At 34.7% G+C, this 27,339-nt stretch overlaps 1 protein-coding gene across 1 annotated transcript in view; it reads left to right on the top strand.

Moving 5' to 3' along the window:
- Window positions 1-12,424: 12,424 nt before the first annotated feature.
- LOC100721187 (phosphatidylinositol 3,4,5-trisphosphate 3-phosphatase TPTE2) overlaps window positions 12,425-27,339 on the top strand; it is a 50,514-nt gene continuing 35,599 nt past the window's right edge. The window contains exons 1-9 of the mRNA XM_013140822.3: window positions 12,425-12,480; window positions 14,151-14,312; window positions 16,615-16,734; window positions 18,421-18,520; window positions 18,652-18,715; window positions 19,434-19,498; window positions 22,792-22,852; window positions 23,675-23,756; window positions 23,860-23,948. Of these exons, the coding sequence (XP_012996276.2) occupies window positions 12,425-12,480; window positions 14,151-14,312; window positions 16,615-16,734; window positions 18,421-18,520; window positions 18,652-18,715; window positions 19,434-19,498; window positions 22,792-22,852; window positions 23,675-23,756; window positions 23,860-23,948 (799 nt within the window). The remainder of the gene's footprint in view (window positions 12,481-14,150; window positions 14,313-16,614; window positions 16,735-18,420; window positions 18,521-18,651; window positions 18,716-19,433; window positions 19,499-22,791; window positions 22,853-23,674; window positions 23,757-23,859; window positions 23,949-27,339) is intronic.

Here is a 27,339-nt window from a genome sequence, read left to right as displayed (position 1 = left end):
GAATTAAAAACATCGTACAGCAATGATATATGTGTACTTATGTTTATAGAAGTACAATATGTAATAGCCAAATCTTGGAAACAATACAAATGGCCATCATTTGCAGAATGGATAAAAAAAGATGTGCATTTTTATACAGTGGAGTACTGCTCAACTATAAAGAAAGATAAACTCAAGGCTTTTTTTTTTAACTTGAGGCTTTTATAGGTAAATGGATGCAACTAGAGACCATACTGATAAGTAAAAGAAATCAAAAGTGCATGTGTAAACATCATATTGTCTCCTTAGTGTAAAAGAGTAAATAAGATCCAAAATATATAATAGATATTGAGAGCACAAAAGGGGAAGAAACTGCTGAAAAGGAAAGAACAATTGGAATGTGTGAAAGGAAAAAAGAGAAGGGATAAGAATATGTGTGTATACATATTAGAATAAATTTGCTATTAATCTATTAGTTCATTAAAAAGAACAGTTTGTGCTTACATTGATCAGTTTCACATGTCTTTATCTTATAATTTGAGCAAGTACTTATAAGAAAACAATGTGCAATATGTTAACCATTGCTAATCTCCTGTTACTGTGTTTTGAAATTCTGTATCTTCATTTTGATTTTTTATCTTCAAAATAAAAATAAATGATTTATGCTGAGAAGTTTACTGTTAACCTAATGAGGATTCCCTTTTGAAACACTTACTGTTCTTCCCTTGTTTGTAGAGTTCTCTCTCTTTACCTTTGACAGTTTACTATAATATGTTTCTTAGAGGATTTTTTTTTGGTTGAATCTCCTGGGGTCCTTTGGATCTATGTGTCTTTCAAGACTTTGAAAGTTTTCAGCAGCTGTTACAGTGGATAGGTTTTATACATCTTTTCTCTTCTCTTGGCTTTTTAGAATCCCCATATTGTAAATGTTTACTAGCTTAATAGTGTCTCATGAGTCTCAAATACTTTCTTCATTTTTCCTTTATAAAATTTGACCAGTTTATTTCATCTTTTTTTTTTTTTTGAGACAAGTTCTCGCTGTGCAGTTCAGGCTGGCCTTGAGCTCACTTTGTAGCCCAGGCTGGTCTTGAACTCACAACGATCCTCCCACCTCAGCCTTCCGAGTGCTGGGATTACAGGCGTGAGCCACCACACCTAGCATGACCTGTTTATTTCAAAAGACCCACCTTTTAGCTTAGAAACTCTTTTGTCTGATGAATTCTGAAGTCCAGGCTGACAGCTATATTTTTAGTTTTATTTGTTGAGTTCTTTGGCTCTAGGCAGGTGTAGTATATCATAATATAGCATAGCTGGTGGCAAAGTAAAGTACCTGGTCTGAGGGCTGCACAGTTGATTTCTGAGGGTCTCTGTGGGCCAAATTGTTTAGGAAGATCTGCACAGCTACTTCCCAAATAGGAGGGTGACTGGATGGAACAGAGCAACTTGTTTTCAGGGTCCCCTGGGGTTGAGCTTCCAAGAACTGGCTGCTCAACTGATTCTTAGACTATAAAAAATAAGTGGAGCCATCCAACTGCTTTCTGGAGGGATTGACAGACAGAGCCACCAAGAAAAGAACTGTCACCCAGTTCCCTGGACCTGGTTCACGGAGGTGAACCAACCTACTCATGGTAGGATCTCCAGCCACTTTCAGGAATGGTATGATAGGGCTGCTCATCTATTTTCTGAGATCCTTATTGGTCAGAATCAGGATTTAGCACTAGAATAAGTGTGATTCTATATGTTGACTATTGTGAATAGTGCTACAAAATATATCAGAGTGCAGACATCTCTTTAAAACACCGATTTCCTCTCCTCTGACTATATACCCAGTAGTGAGGTCACTTGGTCACATAGTAATTCTATTTTTAATATTTCGAGGAATCTCTAAACATGTTTTAAATAATGGGGATACTAATTTACATTTTCCTCATATCCCCACCAGCAATTGTAATCTTATAGCCATTCTAACTGGGGTGAGATGATAATTCATTTTGCTTTGATTTACTATTCCCTGATTAGTGATTTTAAGTGTTTTATCATGTACATGTTTACTTGTTTTCTTTTGAGAAGTGCCTATTCAGATCTTTTATAAGCAGTTTTTAATGGGATTATTTGGGGGTTTTACTGTTTAGTTGTATTAATTTTTAAAATATATTCTGGATTTCACTACCTTATCAAGTGTATATTTTCCTCCCCCTGAGTAAGTTGTCTCTTCACTGTTGTTTATTTTTTCCTTTGCTTTTTTTGTTTTGTTTTTCACCAGGGATCAAACTCACGACCTCGCACTTACCAGGTAGGTGCTTGAGCCACTGAGCTAAATCCCCAGCCCCTTTCCTTTGCCTTTTAGTTTGACATAATCACAGTTGTTTAGCTTTGTCTTTATTACTGTGCTTTTAGACTCTGTCAAAGAAAAATCTTTGCCTAGTCCAATGTAATGAAGCATTTCCCCTGCATTTTTTACTAATTTCAGTTTGGGGCTCCATGTAAGTCTTTAATCTGAATTGAGTTTTGTCCATGGTAAGAAATAGGGGCAAGTTTCATGCTTCTGCATGTTAATAATTTTCCCTGGGTCATGTATTGAAATGACTGTCCTTTCTCTGGTGTGTTCTTGTTACCTTTGCAGAAAATCAGTTGACTATATATGTGTGGGTTTATTCCTGGTCCTAACACAAAGTGTCATTGACACTGTTTTTAAATCTTTGTAGTGTTTGTAGGTATCTATCTCTTTTTAGATTGGGTTAGATAAAGATAAACAGCGTGTATGATTCTTGTTCCTGTTAGTGCTTATCTCCCTTAGTAGTAGCAAATGCTTAGAGAACTCATTTATTTCCCATGCAGGAGACTCTACTAGAGTGAAAAAAATGGAGGAGGGAATTCTATTAGACCAAGGAGAAGGTAGAGGGACAGGGAACAGTGAAGCCTTGAGCAGAAAAGAATGGAGCCAGCAGCTCTGGAAATGGTCTCTATTCTCCAGAGCTCTGCTGCCATCTGAATTTGATGTCACAAACCAAAACTCAATCCAATGCTGGGTGGAGCTGCAGCCTCAAACCTGCAGATTCTTGATCTCATGTGGTAGTCAGCTTCTGTTAGTATAACAAAATCCCTGAGATAAACATCTTAAAGAGAGAAAAGGTAAATTTTGACTCAGGTTTGGAGATTGCAACCTATGGTCAGTTGTCTCTATTGCTTTGGGGCCTGTGGTGAGTCAGTAGATCATATTGCAGAGTGCCTGGTACGCACTTCACAAGAACCAAAAGCGAAAAACAGAGTGAGACTGACATTCCACAGTCCCTTTTGAGGGCCAATCCTCAATGACCTAAAACCTCTAAGTAGGCCTCACCCGTTCAAATTTCATCCTCCTTCCAGCTAGCACCAAACTGAGGACCAAATTTTTAACACAGGGGCCTTTGGGGTCATTCCATTTTAAAACTATAGCACCCCGTGTGAAAATAGAGAAGACATTTATGAGAGAGAAAATAGTCATTAGAAATCATTGAGAATCAGGAAATTAGAGGAAGTAAAAGAGATTTGTACCTAGAGTCTGCAACTGAATTTCAGATAAACTATTAAAGCCTTCGGTTGTGTTTAATTCAACAGTAAGGAACCAACCTGAAATCTTGAGTCACTAAACTTTTTCACAATCCTAAAATTCATCCATACATAAACAGAGAAAGGTAGAGATTGAGATTTGGGAAGTTCATGCTCAAAAGGAGCTAAGGTAGTACAGAGTATCACTTCCTCTAAATCTAATTGTAGCGCCTATAGGCAACTCTTTTTTTTTTTTAGATTATATTGTACCAAATATGTATACAGCTTATAGTGGGATGCTCTTACCTCAGACCTATAGTTTCTTGACTCTATATATATATAGAGAGAAGATACTGTGGTGGAGCAAATAAGCAATAGAGGGTCCTGAGAATCAGGAAATTACAAGGATTAAAAATGGATTTTTACCTAGAAACTGTAGTTGAATTGGAAATAAATCACAGCACAAAATGCTGGCACTACCATTAGGTTCAGTTGTGAAAAAGTGAACATAAGGATTGAGATGTTAAAGTTTTTCACAGATCACATGTTCATTAAAAACATATAAAATTTATTTCTATAAAAAAGACATAGAAGCTTTAAAATAACCTGTTTGAATATGTTAAGAGTCAATCAGTTTATAAGTTGTGCAGAAATTATAGCTATTTTGTACCTAAAATTTAAGACTAGTAAGTCATGTGGTATCTGATATATCATACATATATATGTATATATATATATCAAAAACACAAATGACTTGCAAACAGACGTTTACTGTATATAGGTGCACACAAACATACAACAATATATGCACTCACAGCACGTACACATAGAGAAAAACTGGGATTTTTTGGGAGGAAATTCATAGCACAACAATATAAAGTGTCTTTGACATCATTTCTAAGTGGTTGTTAGGATGACATAAAAGTAATGTGTTCCAACAAACTGAAGTTGAATTTAAAGTAGAATATACCATAAAAAGCAGTTATATATTTATTCAGATTCAAAAATAAACAACTGTACTTAAAAGTTTAGTCATTACATTTTTACAGGACTAAAGCACAATTTTTAGAGAATATGACCTACTAAATAACCAACTTACATGTGAAGTTTTTAAGAATAATTTATATATTATGGTGGCTAATTTGAATTTAAAAATCATGTTATGTTTTACCTTTTGTTCTTTTAGTGAAGTTCTGTCTGATGTCAAAGCAGTCCCCTCAAATGACTTCACCAGTGAAAAGTAAGGTATCTGCAAATGCACAGATGTGTAAATGTGCATATATGTAAACACAGACAACATATAGAGAGATTGAGGTATGAGATAGTTTCTGTAGGAGCCTCCATGAGAGTATAAAGTTCCAGCATCCTTTCATAATAAGATCTGTGTGGAATATTCGTTGTCTCTTGATATGAGGTAGGAAGAGCTAAGTCATAGAAGGGGTCTTCTTAACCCTATAGTGTGTCACAGGTAGTTGTTACATATGCAATTCTGTTGGCCAAAGGAAGAAAGAATTTCATTTGGAACCTACAGTAGGAGGTAACAGTGCACAGGGAGCTTCAGGATAAACAATGAAGCTGGGAGTCCTGAGAGAGAGTTCCTCACCCTCCAGAACTCTGCCAGCATGAGAGGTTCATGCCCTAAACCCACACCCATCATCAGATAGAACGAACCTCCTGCTTCATCCTGGAATTTCTTGACTCCATGTGGGAGCAGAGACCAAACTTTGAAACTAAAATAAGCAGATGATGACCTAAGAATCAGGAATTTGTATCAGGAATTGAAGCAGAAGCTGCTATCTAGAAAACTGGGTATCTAGAAACTGCAGTTGAATCAGCAGTTAATTCACTGAATGCTTTTCCATTGTGAATAGTAAAGAATTGAACTCGTCTCTTGCATAATTAAAAATTTTTACCCCAATTCATTATAAACATATGAAGACTCACTTCTCTCAACAAATGATAAATGAGTTTACAAATAACTGGTTTATGGGTGAAATAGGTATAACTTGTAGGATAATATTAGCTAATTTGAACTAGAAAAAGTTTAAAAAATTGTGTGTGTGGCTATATATATTTTTAAATCCTTCCGCACTACTCCCTATGAATTCAAATCAGAACTCTTCAATGGAGTTACTGGTGAACTGTAAGATATATATATATATATTCAAATGAATACATGTTGATAAGTAAAAGTGGAGCTATAGATTAATATAGATATATACCATATATATCCTCAAACTCTCAAAGGCTGAGAGGCTGAGATTTGGAAGTTCGTAATCTATCAATACAAAGTATCACTGGTATCTTTCAGAACGATCTCTGTCTAGAATATGAAATAAATGAAACACAAGATTTGTTCACATTGTGATTAAGATCAGTAGTAAAGAACTGAACTTGAGTGAGAGATCATTAAGTGTTCACAATCTAAATATCTTCATCAAAACTTTATACCCATTCATTTTGGGAAAAGGATAAAAAGTGTTTTCAAATAACTAATTACATGTGACTTAAATATTAATTATGTAATAAATTATTTTAGCTTATTTGAACCAAAGTGTTAAATCAGTCATATGGTGTCTTACTATGTCCCTTTTCAATCTTTAGAACTGTCCTGCATGAGTTGGAAGCAGTATCCAGTTGTAGACTCAACAGTGAAACGTAAGATATAACTGAGTACATGTGTATGCATGTGCATACACAACCTACAGTGAGATTTAGATTTAGATAGTTGTCTCTCAAGAACATCCATGGGAATACAATTTCTCTGATGCTGTTTCTGAATTCCTACCATGGCATCCTTTTCTATGGGGTATTTTTTTGGAATTGAAGTAACAAAAGGGAGAATAGGTCATAGAAGGTGTCTTCTCACTGCTGGTGTGTATCACCCTTAGTTTCTATGTGTGAAACTCAGCTAGAGTTGGCCAGATGAGGTCAGACTCCTGTTTGGTGTCAGGAAGAGTTAGCAGCGGCCAGGGACCAGAAGAGCTTTCAGCAGAGAAGAGTAAAGTCAACACGTCCTAGAACTGTGCTTCCCCTTCCAAAGCTGTTTCCATGTGAGGCTGATATCCCAAACCAAACCAAGAAGGCTCTGTCTCCTGCTTGCATCTTCTTAACCCTGTGTAAGAGCAGAATACAGCAGGAAGAAGAGTGAGCAGAAATTATCAATACATGCTTGTATGCATGTGTGGAAATACCATTCTGAATCCCATTAAGATGTACAATATTATATGTTAACAAAATAGATATAAAATGTTTAATCTTGAAACAAATTAGACTATAAAATACTAAAACTTCTGTTACATATTTGGGTTGGATTCAGTAATAAACTATCTGAATCTTGTGTCATTGACACAAGTTTAGATGACTTGACATCTTAACAATTCTGAGTCCATGCACATGGTACATCTCTTATCTTTAGATATTTATTGCTTAAATTTTTAACTTTTTAAATTGACTTTTTAAAAGTCAGCAAATGTGTAAATTAAACAATAATTGTAGCTGATTTGAACCAAAAACCAAATCTAAAAACTCGTGTGGTGTCTAACTATCATACATATATTTTTAAATCCTTTAGCGCTGTTTCATCTGAATTGACCACAAGCACACAGGAAGAAGCCTACGTTGAAACGTGAGATCTAAATAAATTGCACATATGCACACATACACATGTATGTCTGTTACATTCTGCTTAGCAGGATCTTGTTGAGGATTTTTGCATCTATATTCATTAAAGACATTGGTCTGTGGTTTTCCTTTCTTACTTGATATGTTTTGGAATTAGGGTAATGCTAGCTTCCAGCAATGAGTTTAGAAATACTCCTTCCCTTTCAATTTCATTAAAGAGTTTAGGTACAGAGTATTATATCTTCCTTTGAATTCTTGTAAAATTCAACACTGAATCCATCAGGTACTGTGTTTTTCTTAGTTGGTGTGTTTATTACTGTTTCAGTTTCCTTGCTTGTTATTGGTTTGTTATAGGGTCACTATATTTTCTTGGTTCAATTTTGGTAATTCGAATGTAGCTAAGAATTTATTTTTTCTGGATTCTCTAATTTATGGGAATACAGCTTTTCAAAGTCTACTAATCTGGATTTTCATGGCATGTGTTGCCATTTTGTCTTTTTTATTTCTATTTCATTAGTTTGGTTCTTTTCTTCTTTTGGGAAAAGATTGGCTATTGGTTTATCTATTTTGTTTATTCTATTTTTTCTTTCATAGAATGTGTTTTGGATGTCCTTTCTAAGAAAGATTTGTCTAGCGCGTGGTTTTTTCCTGTTTTCTTCTAGACTTTTAATAGTTTTGGGTTTTATATTCAGGTACATGAACCCATTGTATGTAATGTGTGTGTGTTCTTGGTGACACAGTTGAGAAGTACTCATTTTGCATGTGGGTGTCCAATAACCCCACTAAAATTTCTTGTAAGAAATCTCTTCTCTATCAAACTGCCTTCACACTTTGGCTGAAAATCAGTTGACCACATTATGAAAGTCTACTCATAAACTCTCTATTCCCTTGATTTATGTGTCATTCTTTTTTCTTTATCATACTGTATGGATTATTTAGCTTTTTCATGAGTTTTAAAATCAGAACTCAAGGTTAGATGACTTGCCATCTTAACAATACTGAGACTTTTTGTGTACATGGTACATCTCTTTAAATATTTGTTTTCTTTCAGGGTATTTTATAATTTTCAACATTCAGATCCTGCACACATTTCATTAGATCTATACCAAATTATTTCATGGATTTTGGCACTAATAAAAACAGTGCAGTTGTTCAAATTTCTATTTCTAATTGTTAATTTTAGCATGTCAAAATATAATCAAATTTTGTATACTGATATCTTATAACTTTATTAAATTCACTTTTTAATTCTATTAGCTTTCTTCAGATTCTTTGAGATTTTCTAGGTAGACAAACATTCCATCCAAAAGTAGAGATTTTGGTTTCTTCCATTCTTATCTATATGTCTTTTATTTCTTTTTCCTGCCTTATTGAATTACCCAGGACTCTAGTACAATTTCAAATAGAAGTGTAAACTGACAGCCCTAGATTCTTGTTACTGGGGGCAAACATTTAGCCTTTTACCATTAACACTAAGAATAGACATCGCTTTATGTAAATGTTATATCAAAGAAACACCTTTTTATTACTAGCTCATTGAAAGCCTCTATTATGAATGGACATTGAATTTTAATTTACATCTATTGTAATGATCATGTATTTTATTTTCCTCAGATGTTTTATTTTTTTATGATGCTAGATTAAATCCAGGATCTTATATATCCTAGACAAAAACTGCACCACTGAGCTAATGATCTCCAGTCTTTATTTTGAGTTTTATTTTGGGACAAGGCCTCAGTCATTAAGTTGCCCAAGCTGACTTCAAATTTGGGATCTTTGTTCCTCAGATTCCCAAGTAGTTAGGATTATAAATTTGTGCCACTGTACCCAGATTTCCTGAGTCTATAGACATGATGTGTTATACTGATTTGTGAATTCTGAACCATTCTTAAATTCCTGGGGCAAATTCTATTTGGTCTTGATTTCTTTTCATATTGCTAGATTCAATTTGTCGCCTTTTTATTAAGGATTTTTACACATGTATTGATGAGAGAGATTGGCAATTTTCTTGTCATTTATTGTCTTTATTAACTTGGTGGGAAACAAAGTAATGCAATTTCCTAAAAATAAGTTTGGAAATAGCATCTTGTCTGTTTTTGGAAAAGTTTGTATAGAATAGGTTTTATTTCTTCTTTGAAAAATTGGTAGAGGCAGATAGATTGGTACATGCCTCTAATCCCAATGTTTTGGGAAGCTGAGCCAGGAGTATTGCATGTTTGAACCCAGTCTGGGCAACTTAGTGAGTTAGTGAGACCCTGTCTCAAAATTAAAAATAAAAAGAGCTATGGATTTAGCTCAATGCAAAGTCCTTGGATTTAATTTCTAGTTCCACAAAAAAGAAAAAAGATAATAAGAAAAAAGGAAAAGAAAAAACTGGTAGAATTCTCCAATAAAGTCACCTAGGTTTTTATTTTTGTTGTTGTTATTTTCGAGTGTTAAGCTAGAAGTTAAGTTTTTAAAAAAGATATAGGACTATTTGGATTCTTTTTTTTCCCCTAGGGTGAACATTACAAGTTTTTATCTTTTAAACAATAACTCTGTTCGATCTAAATTGTCACATGTGGCATCTTTTTTTTATTTCTGTAGCAATAAAGCATTTAAATATCTTGTCACATATACTGGTTTATTGCATTGTGGCCAGAAATTGTAGCCTCCACTATTTTATACTTTATAGTAATTCAGGTGTTTTGTATTTTATTACAAGATGAACTTCTTTGATTACTTCCTAGAAATTTTTAGAAAAAAAATGTGTTCTCTGCACAAGAAATATATATTATATAATTGTTATATTGTATAAGATATAGATATGTATATACATTAGCAGTTATAGATGAATACTCAGACTTATCATTGCTACCAACACTGTTCTCCCAAGGGAAGAACATCCCTTGAAGATTAATCCAAAAAGGCAAAAGGCCCTTTTGGATACTTTAGAACTTCCTTTACAAACCTTGGAGTTAGATCTAAAACTTAAATGCTGTCTGTGTCACTTATATTGTTTTGCTTCTGGTCTGCTTTGTTCTGTTTAGTTTTACCCTTTTTTAAGTAAAAATTAAAAACAAATAAAATTTGATTGCTACACAATATTTTGAGTCTACACAGGGCTATGGTCTTTTATGTTGTCAGTAGTTTGGGAGAAAGTCAGAGCACTCATAAAAGCAGAAATACTACTGAGTCTCTCTAGCACACTTAGTGCTTAGAGTTAGGGTCACCTCCGCTCCCCAGCACTTCCAGGAGAAAGAAGAGACACAACCTGTCCTGAATATGGATTTATATTAAGCGTGGTTGAATTAGTATTATACAGGTTCTACATTCTGTCAACAAAAATGCCTTCATCTTTTTGCTTTGAAATCAGCTTTGATGTTAATATGAACTACTTTTAATGTTTAAAGATTTAGCACCTCATGTCTTTATCAGTCTCTTTATTTTCAAATTATCATTTCAAATTAGTTTTATCATATATAGCATATAGTTAATCTAGTTTTAAACTTATCTGAAAGTACTGTTAATATTAATATAGGAAGAATGTGTTTATGTTTGGTTTTATCATTTGGCTTTATTTTCTGTATTAAAACATGTTCTTCATATTTTCTTCAAATTTTTCTATATTTTCCTATTGACTATTTCCTTCATTTTTATTGTTATAAAACTTACACATCTGTTTCTTGTCTTTTGTAGGCTATTTTTACTTAATTCTTAGAAAATGTGATTGTAAGGGGGCTGGGGATTTAGCTCAGTGGCATAAGTGTCTGCCTGGCAAGCATGAGGTCATGAGTTTGATCCCCAGTACTGCAAAAAAAAAAGAAGAAGAAGAAAAGAAAATGAGATTGAAGCCAAGCTTGTATTTTGAAAGATAACTAATGTGATTTGATTTCATTTCTGTCTTCTTCCAAACTGTAAACCCCAAATCGTATGACAAGTCTTACAAATCCATACTATTATTAATTTATTTTATTTCTTTTACTATTAAGAATTTATTATTTAACTTTGATTTAAAATAATTTATTTGCATTTTTACATACTACATTTTTCATGCCACATTAACACTTTTCATTTATATGTGGCTCTAATTCCCTTTTATTTACCATCTTTTCTCTGTGAGGCTTTTGCTTCATTTCTACATCTTTATTTTGGTTAATTTCTATTTCCTTGAGTATTGTTTTGCTTTTAGGAAAGGATGTGTCTACCAGGCTTTGAGTTGCTACGTGTTGGAGAATATGTTTGTTGCTCCCAAATATTAGCAATACTTTACCTCGATGCTTCTCAAGAGACTGTTAACTCTGCAAACTCTAAACACATTTTTTAAAAATCACACACAGTACAATTTTATTGTTTAAAAAAAATTACAAGGAAGGCAAGATGGTATTCTTAGCGTAGTTTTGGAGGACATTGCAAAAAATTCAAAATACTAAACCCTCTCTTGTGCCTCCATGATTGTGACAGGCATGGTTTCATATATCACTTTATCAGGCAAATTCAGATTGAGTCTCATGTATTCTTGCTACCTGGAGACTATGTGGGATCAGAAAGGCCTTGTATGAAGAGAATAGCAGCCCCCGGAAACAATTCACTTCTTTTGCCAGTTGCCCCCAGTCATGAATATCACTCTTAGCTCCCCAAGCCTGGGCAGAGGTAGTAGGCGTAAATAAAGAAGGGAAAATGAAAAGAATTACCGATTCCCTGTACCTCACGTTACACTAACAGCACTCATTTGTGGCCAATTTTGGCAGTGTCTTGGTTCTGCTCAGTACCTATCCTTTCGTTTCTCCAGTGATGGATCTATTCACTAAGGGTAGAACTTTGATCCTATTAGAGAGTTCAATACAAAAAATTACTCTCCAGTGACTATGTTCTTTCTAGTTATAGTGCAAAATGAGGCATTACTGCAAACTCTACCAAACAGGCTGTCTTTCCTTTGATTAATGGAAATAATTCATTCTTTAGGATATTTTTACTTCCAATTATATCTGTCTTAGTTACTTAGTTACTGAGATGAAATACCTGAAACACAAAATAAAGCAAGGAAAGGTTTATTTGGCTCACAGTTTAGAGGGGTTTCAGTCCATAATTGGTTGGCCCCAGGGCAGAGTGGCACAGCAAATAGGCATTGCAGAGGAGACACAGGTTATGGTGGGGAGAAAGCAGCAAAGCAAGTAGAAGAGCTTAACAGTGACTTTCTGCCCCTTTATATTCTATATATTCAGAGTACTGGGATTAAAGTGGTTCCAAACCAATCAGTGGAGTGATTAATCATTCATCCTTAATCGTAACACCTTCATCCTAACATTGCACCATGAATCAGTCACACTGTAGCTCCGTCCCCACCTATGACCTCATGAGGCTTTGGGGGTACATCTAAGCACAAGCCATAACAGTATCTTACTGAAATTACTTATGCTCAACGTGCATTTGCAATCCCAAATGACACTCTCATTAATGTTTGCCCTGTTCCTTGGTTATCTAATTTCAAGAGATTAATATTAAAGGATGAGAAAATAATTTACTCCCTGATTCCATCCCCGAAGTTTCTTATTCCATTACTGTGGAAACAGGTCTAGCTATGGAGTGATGACTTGTTTCAGAATCCCACAGTTTCTTAATGGAAGAACTGGAGCTGGAATACAGCACGGTTCTCTTTTTCTGTCTCTATGCTGTGTTACTTTAGTTGATGATTCCAAGCTTAATATTACTTTAAAGTTGGTATTAGACATTTATCTAATTTTGTGTTGTACTCATGTATTCTAGATAGGAAACTAAACAAATCTCATGAGACAGAAACACAAAAATTTTAGTTATTAGTAAAAGGCAATTTGTTATATAACTTCTGAAAAATTAACTTTTAAATTTATATTTATAAAAATCTTTTTTTTGTTAAATTAATAATACACGTTAGAGGAAATATGTGATTAATTTCATTTTCATTAATTTTTGCAGCAGCAAGAGTAAGAAAATTACATATTTAATTATAACATCAACTGTATTCAGGTATGGGAGGGTCTAGAAAATAAAGATGTTGCTAAATAACTTTTGTACTTACATTAAATGTGGTCTAATTTATCTTGAAATTTTAAGACAAACATTAAAACTTGCAAACTTTTGACATTTGCCTAAGTAATTGTACATTAGTATATTTTTTTAATCTTTAAAAATAAAAATAATCAAACATACATTTTAAGAATCTGTAATTATAGGTAAAATATTTTATGAAATGGCTTACATATCTAGAATTACTCCTTAATTCCAGAAACATTTTACTTAGGCTGCTGCTGTACATGAGAGTAAGAATTTGTATTATGATTCAAATTTACATAATGAAATTTCTTTCTTTTAAGTTAATTATATTCTAATTTGAGTTGTAATTATAAAAATTAATGTCTAATGAGCTCATTTTTATAGATTGTACAGTGTAATAAACTTATGGTGAATGTTTGAGAATATGTAAGAGGAAGAATATTTATTTATAAATTAAGAATATTTATAAAACTGAATTCTTTCTATTCTACCTATCACTGTGCTAGAAGTGCCCATAAATATGTGAGCTGTGTTCATTGAAAAACTCACTGACAAAAAAATGTCTTACTGGTCAAAGTGATCTTGTAAGAGTTTATGTTACTCATGCCATCACTTGATTCTTAATCACTAAATTCTCAAAAATTATCATATTAATTATAAATATTTATTATGAAAAAATGTTAGAAACTCCTTATGAAGTTCTCAAAATTTAGAGAGTTTACATGTAGAGACTAGTAATTTTAACTTACTTTTTTCTCCTGTCTTTGAGTTAATCTGATGTATCTTTAGGAGTGCACCGTAACATACTTTACAAGGAATTTTATTCACTAGTAACTACTTTTGTTGGGAGAAAACTGAATAATTTTCTTGAGATTCTCAGGCAACATAATTCTTTCTATCACTGGACAGTTTAGTCCTAAATAATTTTGGTATCTGATTATTTGCCTTAATATTGTCTAACTATGGGGGCAAACCCACATTATCTTTATTATCTTTATTTATTTTAGCATATTTGGAATTTTGTTGATCTTTGTGGACTTGTCTCTCGTCATTACAGAACTATTTGTCACTGAAGTCAGAGACTATTTTTTTTTGGAATGTCACTCAATTTCTTTAGCTATTGGTTTATTTTTTCTCATGGATGTTCTTCTTCAAGTGTATATACAAGGGTAAGCTTGATTTTTTTTAAGCATAAAGTTATATTGTGCTCTCATAAGAAACATCCCAAAATAATTAGCAGATTACCTCAATGAAATGTGTCCCTCTTTATCAAAATAATACTCCTTGTAGGCACTCCACTCCACTCCACTCCACTCCACTCCACTCCACTCCACTGAGAAACAACAATCCAAACCCAGTTTTTCACAAATTGGATTTTAATAGTGTTACAGTTGCAACTGGTACTTCATTCTTCAAAAATGTATTTTATTTTATTTTTTAAAATTTTATTTAAAAGGAAAAAGAGAAAAAACAAAACAAAGCAGTGTAAGGGTACAATTAATACAGAACTACAAAAAAAAAAAAAACAAAGCAAAACAAACAAACAAAAAAAAACCAACAGTAAGAAATCACCAGTTAATAGATTACAATTATCATCCTAGTGACAGTTGTTCAAGTCACAGTATCAAAGCATACAAAGTGGACATTCAAACAGTGAGACTGCAAACAGTTGTGTTCAATGATCCAACCAAAAACATTAATATGGTCAGCTATTTAACACCCCTAAACACACTTGCTGTTGTATCCTTTAGAGCACTTTTTTTTCCCTCTCTTTTTTACAACAAAATTTACACATTTTGGGTTTTATTACTCCTTAGTTCTTACTACTTTTCTCTTTTTTTTTGGAAGAGAATATAGTCAAATATGGCGAAACAAAGCTGTCAGTCAAAACCAAGGATAGACATAGCATATGATGTAAAAACAAAGTACAAGGTTATCGACAATGGTTACCATAATGCCTCTTGCTTCCTTAAAAAGAATTGTCTATCTCATTAGGTATTATAAAGTTGAACAAAACAGTAGAGAACAAGACCCATAAAACCTAAACCTTGTAAACACTACAGGACTTCCAAAGAAGATAATAGTCAAACCAGAATGGGCATCATAGTGAATCTTATTGCCTTCAAAGTAGTTGCCTATACCTTCAAAATTGATACAGTCATACAGAACGGAACAGAGTCTAATCAGTCAAAACAAGATAGTGGGAGTATTACAGGACTTCAAATCAAATTAATAGGAAATCAAATAAGTTACTATAATATATCCTGCTAATTTTTTTGATTTTTCCTCTTAATTAAAAAAATCATAAAGAATAACTAAATAATTCAAAAATGTATTTTAGATGGTGCTGTCAGTAAACCTTGAAGAGATTTTTTTAAAAAAAGTGATCAGGCAGTTGATGTGTCTACAAGTACATTAGTAAGATAAATATGTGTGATGAGATACAAAATTAATACTTTCATAGAATTGAATTCCCCCCCCAAAGGTAAATCCCAAATAGTTGATAATATATTAAATATATCACAAATAACCCCATATCATATATCATGAATATGTATCATGAATAAATGTATCATGAATAACCTCTATATTAAAATAAAAACTTCTGTTATGATTGGAAAGATATCTGAGATATGCTCAACCCATCTGTGAGACCTGATAGTACAACAGAGTTCATTTTCTCTGCTTCCTGGTTTTCTGAGAAGCTGGGTGGGAGGGTGGGTGGCTGGGTGAGCCAAACCTTGACACTGGTCTGCTGTGGAAGTCAAGGACCAAGTTCTCCAGGCTCATTTTTCTAAAACATTAAAAACAGCAATTTCTCTCTTTTCCTGATGTCTTTTATCCCCCTGACTTTGGGCTAAGGAGAGTTGCTCCCTATCAGGTTATAAGAGCTTGTAAGAGTCTACCCCAGATCAGAGCTCTGGAGCTCTAGTGCTCAGGTCTGACGGAGTCAGTGCTGGGGAGGAAGCAGTGGTGAGCTTCAGAAGTCTGTTCTTGTCTTGGGGCGGGCACTGCAGCCCACTGGTAACCAAAGTAGGTGCAGTACCGGTGTATGAGTTCAAAATACTGGGTCTCTTCTCTGGTGGGCTCCTGGACATGCTTCACAACCCTAGTGCTCTAGCACTGTGACGTGTTCCCATTTCATTGCCCAGTAGTACTGCCCAGCACCCTACCTCTTTTTTGTCCCATGAGAGAAGGCAATGCTTACCTCTAGTTAGTGGGTTGCTTATATTTCTTACTGAGCTTAAATTGTCATGATACTTCTTCACACATATCCATAAAATGTAAATTGATTGCTTGAAAAGGTTCCATCAATATCTTTTCCCTTTTTCTAGTCTAGCATTTAAAATTATGTTAAAAGTTAAAGTTATGTTAACATAGAATTCTTAATGAATATGAGTCAACTTGTGCTCTTAAAATATTCCTATTTCCTTTTTGTGAGGATAAACGTATTTTTATGTTATATTGTAGGAAACAGCATTATTTTTCAAATGTACTTAATGTCTTGAATGCAGTCCTTACTGGGGTCATTCTGCTGGTGGACATCATTTGCTTTTTTCATGACATGATGTTTGTTAGTCTTTTCCCCAGGTATGAAACATATGACTTCTCAAAATTCTACCTATTTTCTTTCTTTCTTTTTTGTTTTGCATTTAAGTGTTTTCATTCTGTGACAAGATGTTTCAAAACACAATGTTTAAGTAAATTTCCACATACTTTCAAATGAATAGATAATTTTGTGCAGGTATGTGAAGACTATAGACTCTATATATCTTTAGTTGAATAAAGAACATGGAGCACCCAAAGAAAAAATTGGAGAGTTGGCTTCTTGTACTAATTTTAACTTCATTACAGTCTAACATCCCTCCTAAATTTCCATTTGTGATTCAGCCACAAATTCCTTGTGATGTTCTACCTAAAGGTTTCCTATAACTAAGAGAATATTGATACAAGCTTATGCAAAATGTGAGTGACTGGCTCTACAATCCTGATCCTCAAAAAAGTAGCAAACAGAGCAGGAAAACAAAAGGGGACTTAGACAGTAACACAGAGGAAGTTAGTTTTGCAGTATAATTGTGTTGAAAGTGAGGACAGCTTAGGGAAAGTTTGAATTGTGAGGAACGTAAAATGTGTGTGAATGATGGCTCTCTGTCTCTGTCTCTGTTTCTCTCTCTCTCTCTCTCTCTCTCTCTCTCTCTCTCTCTCTCTCTCTCGGCAACAAGGAAAACAACAATGAATGCTATTCATATGTGGATGGTGGGGTCTTGCTATTCTTTTTCATTAGTCAGATAACTAGGTTCTTTATGTAACTATCGAATGCTTCAATTTAGGACCTCACAAAATATTTTAAGTAGTATAGGATTTGGAGTTTAAAACTAACCTGAGTCAATATGGTCCTTCAAGGCAACCCCAGCATCCTTTGAGAGATTGCAAGACACACACACACACACACACACAACCACCTCAAGCTATGCTGAATTAGTATCTCTGGGACCTCCAAACCTGCAGTTTAACAAACTCTACCAGACATTTGTTTATGCCAGCTCAAATTAGAGACGCACTAGTCCACATGTTACGATGTTTCTGATAGGAGCATACTAAACAGCATAATTTGAAAGTAACTCAGTCTATTGCCTGTCAGATTTAGTGAACCACTGTTTCTGATGGGAGTAGTACAGGTGAACAGGAGCCCTTAGTTGGTTTTTATTGGGGTGGGGTGATGAAAATGCTGGTCTTAAACCACCAAACGTAAAGGTACAAGTTACTGGTACAAGAGTCTATTTATTATTTCTTTAGAACAGAAATTTCTCAACTATGCCGTAGCATAGTTGACATTTTAGGCCAGGTAGTTTGCCATAAAAAAGCATAAGGTTTTAGTCATTATAGGAGCTTAGCAGCATTTCTGACTTCTGTCAACTACATGTGAGCAGCACCCACATGTGCTCAGTGGTTGTGACACCCAAAATTGTCTCCAAACATTGCCAGGTATCCCCCTAGGTGGTTGGCAGGATGGAGGTGATACAAATTTGCTTCTGGCTAAGAACGGTTGCTCTAAACTTGGTCTAGGGCTGGAGGTACAACTCAGGAGTCCAGTGTTCGTTTAGCATACAGGAAACCCTAGATTTGGGGAGAGGGAGGGGAAGGAGGAGGGGAAGGGTTGGGAGAAGGGAGGAGGAGGGGAGGGAAGGGGGAGGGGGGAGAGGGAGAGATTAAATTTAACCTATACTGACATAATCTTATGTTCCTGAAGCAAATGGGCATCTTGAATTTATTTAGGTTGACAATTTTATTTCAAGTTCTGCGATTTGTCATTGTGATGAGACTTTTTTTTCTGGCTTATCAAAAAAGACATCTTGAAAAGCTGACTAGATGGCTGGTGAGTGGCAGAACCATACTTTTTTTTGTTTTGTTTTGGGAAATACTGCAAGGATATTTCCATAATATGTTGTCCTTTATTCACATGCTTAACATATGTTTTACTAATCAATGATTGTTTTAAACTCCTAGGTTTCAGAAAACAAAAGGCGATACCAAAAGGATGGATTTGACCTGGACCTCACTTACATTACTGGTTTGTGAACGTAACTGTTGATTTACTTACTTTCATTTCATATTTCACTTGTAAGTAATATTTTCTTTTGGTTTTGCCTTGTCCAAGCCATCGTATTTCAAAATATCCATAGAGAGATGTGCTGCTGTGGTGGTGTGATATATTTGTAGTTTAGGCCTGGAGATGGCAAAACTCATGTATTTCAAATCAGAGTTATTTGGATTCACTGAAGAAGTGGAACAGATTTGCAATTGACCCCGTTATGATTTGCTTTAGAGTATATTGAGTTCTGGTAGATATCCTGGGTCCCAGGTATCTGAGAAGGGCTTCTTTTCCTAACACCCCAGATAATGAGGTCAATGCTCTGAAGGTCTAAAGTTTTTGGAGTCAAGAGAGCTGGGAAGCTCTCAGTGATTCCATCACTGATGCAGACTTCTTGATTTTTATTTGGTGTTTAAGATATTAAAAATTTTTAAAATCAGAGGAGCTGTAAACTGAGAGCCACACAAGTCTGTTAATATGGCTAGAACCAATAGAATCTTAGGAGTATAGCAATTTAATGGTCACTGTATTGGGTAATTTAATATATTATCTTGATTATCCTGAAAATTAGCATTTTTCTTCTAACTTCTATCTTAAAAGTTCTTTTTTATGCAAAAGAAGTCTGATTATATGTAGATGTCTATATGTTGCTTCACATCTACAGTGACATTTGTAAAACTGATAACTTTACTTCCAGATAGGATCATTGCCATGTCATTTCCATCTTCTGGGAGGCGCACTTTGTATCGGAATCCAATTAAGGTAAGGATATTCAAGCTGGATGTAATGTAGCACACCTGTCAGCCCATTTATTTAGCTCACGATACTGTAGTTTTTGACTTTAGATTGGCCTTAACTGGTTGTTACTAGTGATCAGGAGCAGGATTGGCTTTCTCGCTTGGGCTCACTCAGGTGTCTGTGGGTAGTTACTGGGTCCTCTGCAGTCCGGCTGGTCTAAAATGGCTTGACTAGATGGCTCTGTATAACGTCTCTCTTCCAAGAGAGGCTAGCTTAGCGCTCTTCACACAGTTGCAGTAGCAAGGATTCCAGGAATGCAAGGAAAATAATTTAGACCCAGGCTCAAAACTAGTATAATTTAACGTGGTATCTAGCTCACTCTGTTGGACAAAATAGATTATGAAGCCTATCTGGATTCAACAAGAAAATAGAGTCAATTTCTTGATGGGAGGAAACATAAAGCATCATGGCCATATTTTAAAATCTATGAAGGAGAAGAAACTGCTATAACTAAAATGTACTTAGATTGACATCTACATTATAGTGGAATAATACTTCTTTAAGCCCTGTGGCTAATTTCAAACATGCAATGCTGTTTACTATGAAATTCCAACTCAGTCATCATCTGAGAAGTTAGTATCTATGTGCATGCATAAGTTAGTGCAGTTTACAGTAGCTGTTACACCTCAGTAAAAGCATAATTATATGGTTGTGGTTCATAACTGTAATCCTAGCAGTTTAGGGGATTGGAGTAGGAAGATGGCAAGCTTAAAGTTAGGCTGGGCAATTTAGCAAGATCCTATCAAGAAAGAAAGAAGAAAGGAAGCAGGGAGGGAGAAGGAGGAGGAGGAGGAAGAAGAAGAAAGGGAAAGGAAACAGGAAACCAAAAAGAAAAGGTGCTTTTCCCAAGATTTGGGAAAAGCCAAAGGTAAATGTTGCAAGAAGTCTTTCAAAGAGTAGAAAGTATTTCTCACTGTTGTATCCCATGGAAGACTTTTAGGCATTGTACACATAGTAAGCTGAGCTACAGAGAAAAAACAGTTATGCCCTACCTGGAATCCTAAATATGCTAAGTCATCTTTTAATTTTTTGGCCTTAGCACAACTGATACTCTGTTTTGGCTGAGGACAAAAACTTTCCATCTGGTAACAGATAGCGACCATTGTAGATGCTTGATGAAAGTTGGATTTTTCTCTAGATCTTTTTTGTCCCTTTTAAGTTAATTTGGTTAGAAAATATTTTGGAGTAAATACTTAGATTAGAAAATACAGGGTAGACTCATGCAGAAAAATCAAATTCTTAAGATTATTTTCAGGCACAGAGAAATAGGAAGGTGATTTTTTAAAATCCCTGAAATTTAACTGACCAGATATATTAATTCTTCCATGAATAAAAATATACTGACTGTTCTTATGCATAGGAATATTTTTAAAAGCTGCACATCAATTTCCCAGTGTGAAATGTTTATTTGTTGAGAGAACAGATGTCAAGACGGTATTCTAACATTGCATATTTCACTTTGTCTTGCAATTAACCTCTCCTGTTCAATATTTGGCATCACTACTGACAACAACACAGCAAAAAACATCTTTGAGCTTAAGGGGGTTTTTTGGATAGATTCCTAGACATGAAATTACCTGGTTAAAAAGTAGGACTATATAACTGTTATTAATATATACTGCTAGACCCTAAGGATTGTGTCCACAATAAATTAAAGGTTTTACTTTCATGCCATATCTGCCAGCACCAAATTTTATCAGTTAAAATGAAAAGGCCAATTTCATGAGTGCAAATGGTACTTCGTTGTTGTTTTGACTTCTTTACTGGCAAAACTGAATGTTTATCTATATATAGATAGATACTCAGTTGAATTTTCTTTTGTGGGTTATTTATGTCCCTGGCCTACTTATCTATAGGGAGAAAGAGTATTAGTTAAATTATTGATAATAAGTTATTAATTTATTACAATTGGCCATCTCCATTCGGTCAATTTTTGGGGGGAGGTGGATACCAGGAATAGAATTCAGGACTTCAACTTGCCAGGCGGATACTGCACCACTGAGCCAAATCCCCAGCCCCTGTTCAGTCCGTTTTACTGAAAAATCTTTTCCTCTGTTGTTTGTATATTGTGGTGTTTTTAAAATAGAAGTTTCAGTTTTCTATGAACTCACACCTAAACCTATTGACGCTCTGTTGACTCACCACTTAGTTATTCCTCATCCAAAGAGTTAATATCCACTTACATATCTTGGAGATATTTGTGGGTTTTTATATTTGACTTCTCAACTTGCCTGGATTTTGTTTTAGTGTGTGATATCCCATGAGTTTTTAAACCATTAAGACTATTCCTTTCTCTTCCATTCTGTCAGATTCAGAGTGTTGATCTTTTGAGTTCAGTGTATATACTGATTGTTTTGATATCTTTTTTTCTGACTAGCCAGTAAACATGTTCTGATAGTAATATACTAGTCAGTTTTTAAATTTTATGACAGTCATTTTTCTTACTGCACAGAGATATGTGCATGTGTTTTAAGTGCATGTGAGAAACGTTGTTAGATTTTGTATGGTAGTACTAAATGTATTAACTGTTTAAGTACTAACATGTTTTAACTGTACCTGATAATGCATGCCTAGAATTCCAGCACTCAGGAGGCTGAGTCAGGAGGATTTCCATTAGTTCAAGGTCAATCTGAGCTACACAGTGAGACCCTATCTCAAAAAACAAAACAAAATAATAACATGTTTCTGACTTTAAATTTTTTCATATATGTGTATATATACACATTTATGTATATATTCATTTTTAAGCTTAAGAAAATACAGATGAGCCAAAAAGTTTTCATATTGCCATCATTTATCTAAAACCTGATATAATTTGTCTTTTTATGTCATGCATATTATATGTAATTATTTTTGTATGTTTATTTGTATAGTACTTAGGTAGATTATAATCATAATTGTCATTTATTAAGACTAGATTTAAATATCAACCCTATATTACATCTGTGAATTAATGATCTGGAAGAAATGTAACTAGTTAACCAACTAATTGCCTTCTCTGGTAGATTTAAACAATATATGTTTATAGTAAAGCTAGTCTGTATAGCCAAACCCACTTTGTGGGCTATTTGAAAACCATCAGTTAGTTATATATTATGTGGCATGAACATACCCTCATTCATGTTGCCTGAATATCCCCAAAAAGTGCCAATGAAATACAACTGAATAAAAGTAGTAAGTATCTTAGATTACTCTTAGTAATTCCAAAACTACACCTGGGTTATGTTGAGTCTGTAACATACCTGTCTCTCTTTTAGGAAGTCGCGCGGTTCCTAGATACCAAGCATCCAGATCATTATCAAGTCTATAATCTGTGCAGTATGTACATAGCTCAGTGTTTTTCTATTATATAGAAAACAGGTTGCATAGTAATAAGATGCTTCTGCTTTTACATTTCTTTTAATCATAAGTATTTAAAAGTAGAGAGTTACATCAAAGTCACATTTTCTGCTGCTTCTGTTTGGTAGCAAAAGTTACCTCACCACCACAAAGTTCCCTATGCGGGGCAGGAAGGGAGGGACCAAAGTGGGGAGGGAGAGGAAGTTGAACCATTTAAGGAAGAGCCGCTCTGATGGTATTAGGTTTAGGGAAATATTTCTAATGGTATTAGGTCTTTGTACCAGACTATGTTGAGGACACACACAACTCAACCAACATGTCCTCTAACCTCATAAGAACGGGTTGTGATAACAGCAGGGCATTTGTTGCCAAAAAAAAAAAAGAAAAAAAAGGCAATAACAAACTCTGTAGAAAACAGATTCTCCCCCCATTTTGTTTTTTCCCCTCAGCTGGTCTATGGAGCAGGTGTTTTCAGAGGGTGATCATTTTGGTCAGCTACATTTGCTTTTGCTCCATGGCTTCTCACTACCCTACAGTGGTGTCATGAGCAGTCTGCTGGAAAGTGAAACGTGATCATGATGCCTACCCGGCAAAGCTGAGTCATTTTACCTGAGTAGACAAACCACTGCTAGCCTTACGTTTTTGAGACTCTTATGATTGCTTTAGAGCAGCAGATTTTGTCTCAGAAAGCTCCTTTTGAAGATGGATAAGGAATTTCTAGTAGACATTTTTAACTCAGATATAACTTCACTTGCTATATTTTTAGGCACAGCGCTATAACATCTGTATTATTTCTTTAAGGTGAAAGAGCTTATGATCCTAAGTACTTTCATTATAGGGTCCATCGAATCAAAATTGATGATCACAATGTCCCTACTCTGAAGTAAGTTTTATGCTACCTTGACTATCAGAAGAGGGCTAAATACACTGGGCTTGAGTTTTTGGAAATATTTACATTCAACTAAAAATCTTGTATTTGAAATCAGGGAGATGTTGTTGTTCTCCAAGGAAGTAGATGAATGGATGGCTCAAGATAAGGACAATGTTGTTGCAATTCACTGTAAGGGAGGAAAAGGTAATCATGTTTGTATTTTTTTCCAAAGAAATTAAAAAGATAGGGTTGGGGATACAGCTCAGTGGTCTAGCATGTATCCAGTATGTGGAAACCTGGGATTCCAGGGAAAAAGAAAGAAATTGACAAAATATATTGAAGTACAAGAATAAGATACATAGTCTATTAATCAGTATTAATAGTTGTTAACATTTTTAAATATTAGCTTCAAGACTGAAGGAAGAAAGAAAGGAAATGAGGAAAGGAGAGAATAGGGAAGAGAGAAAAGTGGAGGGGTAAAAAGTAGGGAAAAACAGAATCAAGGAAGGTGAGTGTGTTTTCCCTTGTTTGTTGACTCTTTGAGCTTCTTCATTTTTATTTGCTTGCTTATATCTGTCAAAATACAAATGACATACAACTTTAGAGTGTCAGAGCACTTTTTAATTGAAGGTTATTCTTTTTCATTCTTCAATTAACAATAAGTCTTTTCATCATTTGTTTGAAAACAGAATGCTTCTACATTTATTTAGAGACTTTTATGTTTTGTCAGAAGTTTTTTTAGTTTTCAGTGTAAAAATTTTGGATATTTTGCCTTTTCTGTTTTCCTTTTATTAGTTACATAGAGTTTTGAGTCACAGTTTGGCAGGCTTGTGCATGCTATAACATACGTCTATCGCTTGTACCTTTCATTACCTCCTGACCCTCTTCCGTCCTAGTTTTACATGAGGGGATCCATGGCATACAATATATACTGCTCATCTGCTCCCTAGTGTCCACAGCTACACACATAGCCTTATTCCTGCCTTATCTAATAATAGTTTCCTTTCTAATTTGTTCTCATCTTTCTTAAATTCCACATATTAAGGAGAACACAGGATATTTGTCTTTCTGAACCTGGCTTATTTTACTCAACGTGATGGGCTCCAGATCTTTCTATTTTCTTGCAGATGAGAGAATTTTGTTCTCCTGTGACTGAATAATATGCCATTTTGTGTATATAGCACTTTTTCCATTCATCTGTTGATGGGTATCTGAGCTGTTTCAGTGTCTTGGCTGTTACGAATCATGATGCAATAAACATGGGTATGCAAGTATCGCAATAGTATGCTGGCTTCAACCGCTATGGCTATATACCAAGAAATGGTATCACTGGAGCAAATGGTACCTTTATGTTTAGCTTTTTGAGGAACCCTACACTGATTTCTATAGTGCCTGTACTAATTTACATTCCAACAAGCAGAAGGGTTTTTCTTTCCTGCATCCTTGCCAGCATTTATTATTTTTTGTATTCTTGGTAATAGCCATTCTGACTGAGTGTGATGGAATTTCAAATGCTTTGATGTGCGTTTCCTTAATGCTAAAGATGTTGAACATTTTTTTAAATATGCTTGTTGGCCATTGATACTTCTTTTGAGAAGAGTATGTCCAGTTCATTTGCCCGTTTATTGATTGGGCCATTTGATTTTTTGGTGCTAACCTCTTTGAGTTATTTGTATATTCTAGGTGTTAATCTTCTGTCAGAAGAGAAGGTTGAGATTTTCCTCCTGTTCTGTTAGCTGTCTCCTCAGCCTCCTGGTTGTTTCCCTTCCTGTGCAGAAATTTCAGTTTAACATAATCTCACTTGTTGATTCTTACTAATATTTTCTCTGTTTTAGAATCCTATTCAGGAAGGTGTTAGTTCTAACACCTAGGTTCCTGATCCATTTTCACTGCAGTTTATACAAGGTGAGAGACTGGAGCCAGTTTCAGTCTTCTGGAAGTGTTCGTTTTCTCAACATTATTTGTTAAAAGGAGTATCTTTTCACCAACATATATTTGTGGATCCTTTGTCCAGTATCGGATGACTTTAGGTGGGTGAGTTGGTTTCTAGCCTCTATTTTGGAACAATTGTCTACATGCCTGTTTTGTGCTGGTACCCAGCTGTTTTGTTACTGTGACTTTATAATATAACCTGAAGGTTTTGATACCTTTGGCCTTGCTTTTTTGCTTAGAATTCACTTTGCTATTTTTGGTCTTTTGTGTTTCCATTATGAGTTGTAGGACTGTACTTCTAGTTCAATGAAGAATGTCATTAGTATTTTGATGGTGATTGTATTGAATCTGTAGGTTGCTTTTGGTAATACGGCCATTTCGACAATCTGATTCGCTCAGGCAATGAACATGGAAGATCTTTCCATCTTTTGGTCTTTTCTTCTATTTCTCTCTTCAGTGTTCCATAATTTTCATTGCAGAGGTCCTTTACTTCCTTGGTTAGGTAGATCCTTAGTTATTTTATTTGAAGCTATGGTGTGTGTATTGTTTTTCTTATTTCTTTCTCTGCTAGTCCATTTTGGGTATAGCAAAGCTATTGGTTTTTTAATGTCAATTATATATCCTACTACATTCCTAAATTTATCTGGTAAAAGTCTTTTAATAGAGTCTTTAAGATCTCCTAAATATAGGATCATACTGTTTTTAAATACAGAGAATTTGACTTCATTCTTTCCTATTTGTAATTCCTTTTATTTTTACTCTTGCCTAATTGCTCTAGCTAAAATCTCAAAAACTATATTTAATAAGAGTGATGTCAGTGTACTTCTTTGCCTCGATTTGAGAAGAAATGCTTTGTTCTCCCCATTCAGAATAACGTTGCCTGTGAGTTTGTCGTATATGTCTTTACTGTATTGAGGAACGGTCCTTCAATACCTAGTTTCTTTAGTGTTTTCATCATGTCAGATTGTGTCAGAAACTTTTTCTGAGTCAATTGAGAAGATCATATAGTTTTTATCCTTGATTCTATTTTTCTATGTATTACATTTATTGATTCGTGAGGACTGACTAGTTATTCTCCAGAATGTGTATGTCCTATGTTGCTTCTGCCTGCTTGTGTGTGTTGAACTCCCTGCATCCCTGGAGTGAAACTGCCTGGAGCATGATGTATGATATTTTCTTTTGGTGTCATGTCCTTGTCTGGTTTTGGCATCAGGATGATGTTGATTTCATAGAATTGGCTTGAAAGTGTTCCTTCCCTCTGTATTTCATGTAATGCTTTGTGGAACTTTGGTGTTAGTTCTTTAGTAAATTTAGGTAAGCCTAAATTAAAGGTTTGGTAAATTTCAGCTGTGAACTTAGCTGTGTCTGGGCTTTTCTTTGTTGGGAGACTTTTTATTACTGCTTCAACCTTATTACTTGTAATTGATCTGCTAAGATTTCATATACCTTCTTGGTTCAGTTTTAGTAGGTCATCTGTGTCTATAAATTTATCTTTCAAGTGTTTGATCCTGTTTTTAGTCTTTGTTTTTTTTTAAATTTTGATTTTGTTTTTATTATACCAGGGATCAAACTTATGACCTTGTGCATGTCAGGCAAACACTTGTGCTACTGAGCTGAATCCCCAGCCTCTTCTTATTGGCTGCTTCCTGCATGATACCAGTTT

The sequence above is a fragment of the Cavia porcellus genome, unplaced genomic scaffold, assembly GCF_034190915.1.
Source record: "Cavia porcellus strain 051 isolate PalLab524CR breed Dunkin Hartley unplaced genomic scaffold, mCavPor4.1 scaffold_21, whole genome shotgun sequence".
Lineage (NCBI taxonomy): Eukaryota > Metazoa > Chordata > Mammalia > Rodentia > Caviidae > Cavia > Cavia porcellus.
The sequence above is the reverse complement of the archived record's forward strand: the minus strand, read 5'-3'. Positions and strand labels throughout refer to the sequence as shown.